The sequence below is a fragment of the Anguilla anguilla genome, chromosome 11, assembly GCF_013347855.1.
Source record: "Anguilla anguilla isolate fAngAng1 chromosome 11, fAngAng1.pri, whole genome shotgun sequence".
Classification (NCBI taxonomy): Eukaryota; Metazoa; Chordata; class Actinopteri; order Anguilliformes; family Anguillidae; genus Anguilla; species Anguilla anguilla.
The window spans coordinates 13,892,919-13,900,375 of record NC_049211.1 but is presented as its reverse complement, the minus strand read 5'-3'; the positions used below and the strand labels follow the sequence as shown (position 1 = coordinate 13,900,375).

The 7,457-nt window shown below is 41.7% G+C and overlaps 1 protein-coding gene across 2 annotated transcripts in view; it reads left to right on the top strand.

The window, feature by feature from the left end:
- The first annotated feature begins 785 nt into the window (after window positions 1-785).
- nol4lb (nucleolar protein 4-like b) overlaps window positions 786-7,457 on the top strand; it is a 103,063-nt gene continuing 96,391 nt past the window's right edge. Inside the window, exon 1 of one of the 2 annotated variants that reach the window (XM_035382162.1) lies at window positions 786-1,931. In XM_035382162.1, coding sequence (XP_035238053.1) covers window positions 1,599-1,931 — 333 coding nt within the window. In that variant the 5' untranslated portion in view covers window positions 786-1,598. The remainder of the gene's footprint in view (window positions 1,932-7,457) is intronic. The other variant, XM_035382163.1, reaches the window with a different exon arrangement.

The window sequence follows — 7,457 nt, the reverse complement described above, 5'->3', positions numbered from 1 at the left end:
TAAGCTATATATTACATTTGCTAAATGTATAATACACACTTGCGCTGTTTTTACACCCCTGTGTTGTTATAGCCTACTCTAGTCTGAAAACACCTGGGTTTTGCAAAAGCGATTGAGCCATTTCCAGAACAATGCCATTTCAGTGTATTTGATTTACACTATATGACAAATAATCAATGAGGAATAGACATTGCCAATGAATGAGAGTCAATCATACCATAAACTAGCCACGGTGTGAACAACACTGTATGCGTGCGTCCGTGCGTGCGTTACACCACGCATCTGTCCTATGTCAGTGCGTGGGACCACAAAAGCAACTGACTGTAAAACAAAAACAAAACGGTTAAACTGACACATTTGCTGGGAAATAGAAGAGACATGGGAGTGGCGAGGAATGGTTCTGTTTCCTTTATAAAACCCAAAAAGCACATATTCAGTGGAATAAAATACGTCCTGTATGGTGAATGTAGTATTTCCATAATTAGCCTCGACCATAATTCACATAATCATACAATAGGACGCTTTTTCGTGACGGATGTTTCCACAATAGAAAAACCTCTTTTTTTTCTTTCGGAAAATAACAGGTTTATTTTTATTTTATTTCATTTTTAACGAATTAGCTCAGTTAATTTTGGTTGCCCAAATTATTCCCACAAAATATATAATTATAACTGCCGTTGTCCTGAATTCTATATACGCCCTGTAGTAACAAAATATTACAGTTAAAAAAAAACCTCGACCATTTCAGCTATTTAACCGTCAGAGATCCTGTTCTCTCGCTTGGGACAGGCAGTCCGCTTTGTGTTCATTTCGGCTACGGGTACCGCACTTCCTGTTGCATTTTTGGCGTCAGCTTTCCCTACCCCTCGACAGGGATTTTATGTGTAGGTGGTAGGAATTTTTAAGTCTTTTATAGGCTGTTTGTACGTGTAGTTATCATGCTGTTGGCTTTCATTTAGCATATGAAAGAGAATTCGCTGTAATCCGCTTCCCTCCATTCATTGAGTTCGGGACGGTCGGACCTCAGGTCCGATTCAAACAGGTGGAAGACGATTCCAGGTGGAGTTTTAGGGGGGTGTAGACTTACCAGATCGTTGCTTGTCTGTTAAATCGGTCCTGTCCTATTTAGGTACAGGTACATACAAATTGTGTCCGTTAAGGTAGAAATGAGCAAATACACGCGTTGTAACGTCAATGTTGCGTTTATTTTTCTTTGAAATTTAGTATTTAAATTCAGGAAGCGAAGATTTTTTTTAGCTAGCCAGGAGACCTTCACAGGTGGGACATACCCGTTTCGTAGGACAGCCCCTTCTTTCAGTTCCTCAGCGTAGGATGTGATCACTGACATTTGTTGTTGCCGTTTGGGACAGGAGGCGAAGCGTTTCTGCAAACAGGTGTGAGACCACACGAATCTACATAGTCAGCTAGCTTGCTAGCGACGAATTTATGTTTATTCTGGGGTAAATATCATTCCTAGTCGTGAGGCGTTCTTCCTTGTGAAAAGGGGATAAAACATTTAGCTAAATTGAAATTCGGGCAGGACTTGAATTATTTTGAGGCTAGCTAGCCAGAAAAACATATAATACATAGAGAAAGCAATGTCAACAAAAAAATCGTGCGTGGATTTAATGAAAAGGAGTAGGAGCCCTGTCGTGTCGGAGGCAGAGATGTTCAACGAATTTCAGGACTGGTGCCTCCGTACTTACGGGGACTCGGGTAAAACAAAGACGGTCACCCGGCGAAAATACAACAAGATTCTTCAGACTCTTTTACAGAACGACGAATCGGGTGGCGTCTACATCGAGAGCAACCACATCAACGCCAAATTCAAATTCTGGGTGAAATCCAAAGGTTTTCAGGTTGGGAGCATTCAAGGCGACCACAATGGAGCATCTGGAAAACCGGTCCTTTACGTCCCCATCAAGGCAACGGTTTGTAACGTTAAAGTGTCTTTTCAGTGTACTATTCATCTATGGGATGTGTGTGCACGCGCAAGGCTTTCTGTATTTACTTAAGAAAATGTGTGTTCACGAATCTCGCCCACCTTGTCAGCTATATTTAATTACAACTTTTTGGGGTTTATTGTACCACCTCCCCTCCTCCTTCCCCTTCTCCTCCCCCTTTCTTGTTCGCCACGGAAAGCACTGGTTTATGTCCTAGCTCTGCTACCAAGGCAACGCCACTGCTCTCACTAGTAATAACTAGTCGCGTGCGAGTTAAAATACTGCTCTGCAGATTTGCATTTTGTTGTCCCGTCAGCTATCACCGAATGCCACCGTACATGGATTGACAGAGCCTTACCTGATTAGGTAGTTTGAGGGGAAATCCCGAGTACAGTAGTTTGCAGGTGGTGCGCAGGTAGGCTACTGTGCGAGCTGGCTTTCTCCCATTACCGTTAAATAAATCGTTCAGTATCGTTAATATTAGGCCTATGTATAGTAGCTACTATGTGCAATATGTAAGCTGTGGGTAGTGTGTTTCGGGTGGGTGGGGGTGTTGCCCAAGACCGCCAGACAGTTTCAGTGGATGTCATCTAAATGAAGCGTTAGATTACTGGTTCATATTTAAAAATCATGTAAATGAAACGACGCACGTAGATAAGGTGACTCTGTTATAAACTAATTGAACAACCATCCCATACCTTTAGGAACGGTCTGTCTTCGGTTTCTGCGATTGTTGATACTATAAGCTTTAAGACTAGAGTATATAATGATTTTGTACATTGGTTTATAATTGCAATAGACAGTTCATCGTTTCACCCAAAGTACAGAAAATTTGGGGATCAGGCAGACTGGAAGGAGAATGGCACCCATCGTCCCTGTAACTTTCGATCATTTTTTGAAACCCCATTTTTTATTCTTAATCGTTCATTTTCCTGTTTATAAGTGCTCAGTTATAACAAGATAAGTGCATTTTTAATTAGATGTGTGAGTTAAAATGCATGCATTGCTTTAACTTCTAGTATGCAGTGAGCTTATTTAGTTAAAAAAAAAAATTATCCTAGCGATTGTTATTGCAATGCATTCGTTGCATTTATTTAGAATTTACGCATATTTTATTAAATTGCATAATAATCATATTAACAAAATCATTATTGCAGTGAAACCTGAGGTCTTCACTAATTCCTCACTAATTAGTTAGTATGAATTCTCTCGGGGAGGGTTCATATGAGGTTTACTTTCACCGTAAACTGATTGCACTTTATAGCCTATGAGACCAAAAAAGATCTGATAAATTTCGTAATAAATTTTTTTTGTATTTAAATATAAACAGACTATTAAAATGTTGTACTGTTGACCGTATTTTGCACCTCTGTAAAGTGTTATCCTTGGAAGTATGCCAAGACATTTTAACCTATTCGAATCTGATGAATGTGAATTGTGGATCTTTCACAAATGGGATTGGTATGATGTCCTGTCTGAAAAGATAAGGAAATGTTGCATCTTTTCACATGAGCAAAATTTGATGCAGAGGACCACTGATCACAGTGATTTTCAGTGTGGATCAAATTCTGGACTGGGACAAAATGTCAGAACTAGACATTCTTTTGGTTCTGGGATGCATTGATTTGTTATGCCTACACAGCCAATACTGGTGTCATCTTTAAATGGGGTTGATAGACATTGCCCAAAGCAGTGGTTCTAGATCAGTATCCACCTTTAAAGATGGTTTGTGGTTAAGATTAGTGGCTTGCAAACTGATGCCTCATCAGTTTTTGATAGAAGAAGAGCCCAGAACCCAGTGCGCCACAATTGCTTAACAATGTTAAAACACCAGCGCTTGGCACAAAAGGGGATAAATGGCATAGTGGCAGAAAGAGTGGATCATATAGCCTACTTTTCAACAGCACGTCACATCACAAGATGCAGCGCTGTCTCAATTTACAGTGTGGAGGAGGGAGCCAGAGAGCAGTGCTCCTTCCCTGAAAAATGTATCGTGTGGTAGTTCTGAGGAAGAGCTTATGAAGGCTGTTTTGTATCCTCATCAACTGAACTGGTGGAAGTGTTGCCAAACAAAGCCCTAAGCAGTCATGGCAGAAAAGAGATCATCCGCTGTTCTGTCACACTCTACACAGTCAGGGACACTGTGGAGTTGTTTCCCGCCACTGAAAGTCGGTAGTTTGGGTGGGCACCACCACTGTGAGTGTAGACCTACTCACGCAAACATTTATTGATTTTAGATTGTGTCCAAACCCTGATCCACAATAAATTACAAATATTTTTTGGGCCAAGTTTTTAGGCTTTCTCAGATGGATATATTTTGCAGTTTGATTTTGGGAAATTTATCATGGCAGTGTGTGTTTAGTACACAGCTGGTAGAAGTCAATATCCATGTACAGTACGCTTGGCGAATGTTTGTGTGCGTGTGCGTGTGTGTGTGCGTTTGTGTGTGTGTGCTTGCCTACGTGCGTGTGTTTGGTGTGTGTGTGTATGTGTGTGTCTGTGTGTAAGATGTTCTCAGTAAACAGGTTGTAAATCAGCCCTCGGTGCCTGAGCGGGACTCACTGCTTGTGTTCCTGGGGATGAATGAGGCCAGAGCATTGGAAGGCTGCCTAAGGTCAGGAGAAACCAGGAGATTGCATACTGTCCACACTGTGCCTGTGTGTATGTGTGTGCTATACATTAGATTATAGCTATCTATAGTTTTATCCTATGAGCACAGGCTTTATTGGAAAACATTTATAGACAAAGTAGCCCAAATATGGACCTACAAAGAGCAGACAATGCCTTCATAGTGTTTTTGTTGACTGGGCCAGATCTTTAAGCAAGGTCATTTTATTTAATTTTCTGTCTTAAGCAGCAAGTGTAGATACATTAATCATTTAATTTGCAAAGCATAGTTTCTTGAAATAACTTCCTTAATTATTTATTATGCCTTGTTGGTTGATAAGTATGACCAATACAGAAATGTGCTTGTCTGATGCAAAACCATTTATGACATGAACTGTGGCTTCCAGCTCACTGCCACCTAGCTTTTCTGACTTAGCCTGTTTGATGAAGACCAGATTTGAATAGCTTGTCTCTGGCTGAACCCAAAGTTAGTGGTGTTTTTTTTTTCCACCGTAGGGCTGTAATCTGCAGGGATTGCTTTGTTCAGTGTTCAGGTGGCATTCCAGCATCTTTAATGTAGTTTTTAATGCTGACTCACTCAAAAAAAGACAAAAAGCTACAACTGGAATATGCAGGCCATTGTAACATTATTGCAGAATTTCGATTTGGTGCCATGCAAACTGAGGAGAGAAATATAGAGGGAGACACTAAAGGGACAACTGGAATGACATCATGAGTAGCAAAGAGGGTTAAAGGTAGGCTATATGACATCACACACAAATCTAAACCAGAGGATCAGTTAATGACATACTCAGAGTTTTAAAAAATAATGCATTTTATTTTATTTGAAAATTTAATGTCAAACTTTTTGTATAAATTTATTTACCTATGTAGAAAATTTAGATGTCCAATTGTTAAAGATTACTAGTGCACGTGAAATGAAGCATCTATCACAGCCACTGACTGCATTCAAAGATCTGAGAATATTCTTACCCTTTGGAATATTTTGATCAATATGTTTTTAGTACTGTGCATATTTTTACATACAATCTCAAGTTTATCATGCTGGAGAACATAGTACAGTCTATTATGTTGTTTAACCTGGATGTAGGCCTATTTGATTTTACAGAGTGAAAAATGACCGACATGCTATTCTAGAGTTTGGCCTAGTATGCAATCTACAAGGCACACTAATGCTCGTAATAAATGGCAGGCCTTGATAGCCTGTTCTGTTTGTCACATATTCTTATTTTTCTTATGCTTTTTATTTGAAACAATTAATTCCATAGATCTGGCTGGTGCTTTTAATACAGTATTGATCATATATCATGTAGTCGTTATGACTTGACACATTATTTCCATTTCAAATGGCGTAATTTAGTTGCTACACTGTTAATCTGCATGGCCAATTATTTATTATTACTCCAACTGTAGCCACCTATCCATTAATGAGCTGAAAGGCACATAACATTATCTAGATATTGCAGTGTGCTAGCTATGTCTAAATTATTATAAATATGACTTATCAGAGTATGCCAGACCTCTCAGTAATTTCTTAAATACTCTACATCATTGTATTTTTCTGATTTCTACACAGGTGAGACGAGATTGATTCATGGTATCATTTACTTCTATATTAATATTATACGCCCTGTAAATTGTACTGCCTCTAATTCAGTCTTTATGTTTCCTCCTCTGGTCTAGTGGAGGGGGTTATTAGAGAATAAATCTACCCAAATTTGAATGTTTTTGCTAGCTCACATGATGCAGCCTCAGTTGTCCCTCTGCTGTCGCTAAAACACAAAGGTTAGAGGAGCATGCTGCTGTGGCTGATCAGAGGAAATGGCCAGACACATATGCACTGCAGAGTATTCTGCTGTCAAAGTGTACGTCTTGAACTGTAACCCACAAGTGTCTTTTGTTACTGTTTTTGTTCACGGCAAGCAAGCAGGGGGAGCAGTGAATGGTAATGCCCAGGATCGCGGGTGAAGTTTAGGCAGTCTTCTCGATCTGAGCAGATGCCAGCGTTCGGCGTGATGCCTTGTGGCACAGCCCTGATTACGGGTGATGCAATGGAAAAGCAATCGTGCCGTATCAGTTCAGCTCGCTTCGGCTCCAAGCTCATGCTAACCTGGTTCCAGTTTTCTTTCCAGCCAGAATGTACCGGTTTCATTTCGTGGCTGCTTCTTGGACCCCCGCATGTCTCTCCAAACAATCCGTTTCCTCTTTCAGGTCTTTTCTTATGGGCTGTGAAGGCCATCTGCTTTTAGAATGGTGTGCATATCGTTGAGTTTTCTCTTCCTCCCAGTGTGGTTTGTGAGAATGCTCACACGCTCATTTGAAAAGCTGTGGCTTGCTCTCTGGTGTCGCGTGCCGCTTGCCTTGCGACCCGTCTCCTCGCCCCACGTTGTGTCAGTGCCGCAGCAGTGGAAGCGCCACGGAGGCAGCCTGGCGCTACGCTCGCGCTCGCGTTTTGCCGGGCCCAGAGAGGAAGCCGCTGAGGGCCTTTAGCGCTAAGTTCGGCGGCGGTTGCTCCCGCCCCTGTGTGGAGGTGCGCTCTCGTCAGCGGAGCGAAGGAACACCTCCCGTCCCTCTGGGCCTGACCTTTTCTGTCGATAATGACAGTAACGGCGCGGACGGAAATGTGAAGTGAAACGAGCGTCCGAGGAAGGAGAGAGACGCTACGCTGCGGGCGAGCGGGCGAGCGAGAGCGCTCCGTCTGAGGCCAGAGGAAGCCGGCGCGCAGCACCATCACATGCAGTTGACACAAGCCTCTCCGAGGGTCCTATAAATAGCCTGAACATTCTTTCCCCCGCTCTCTCTTTCAGAAAGAGGCTTTTTCCCTTACTTACCGGTTTGGAGGGTAGTAAGTGCAGCTATTCCTGAAGTGCTCATCTCCAAACAACA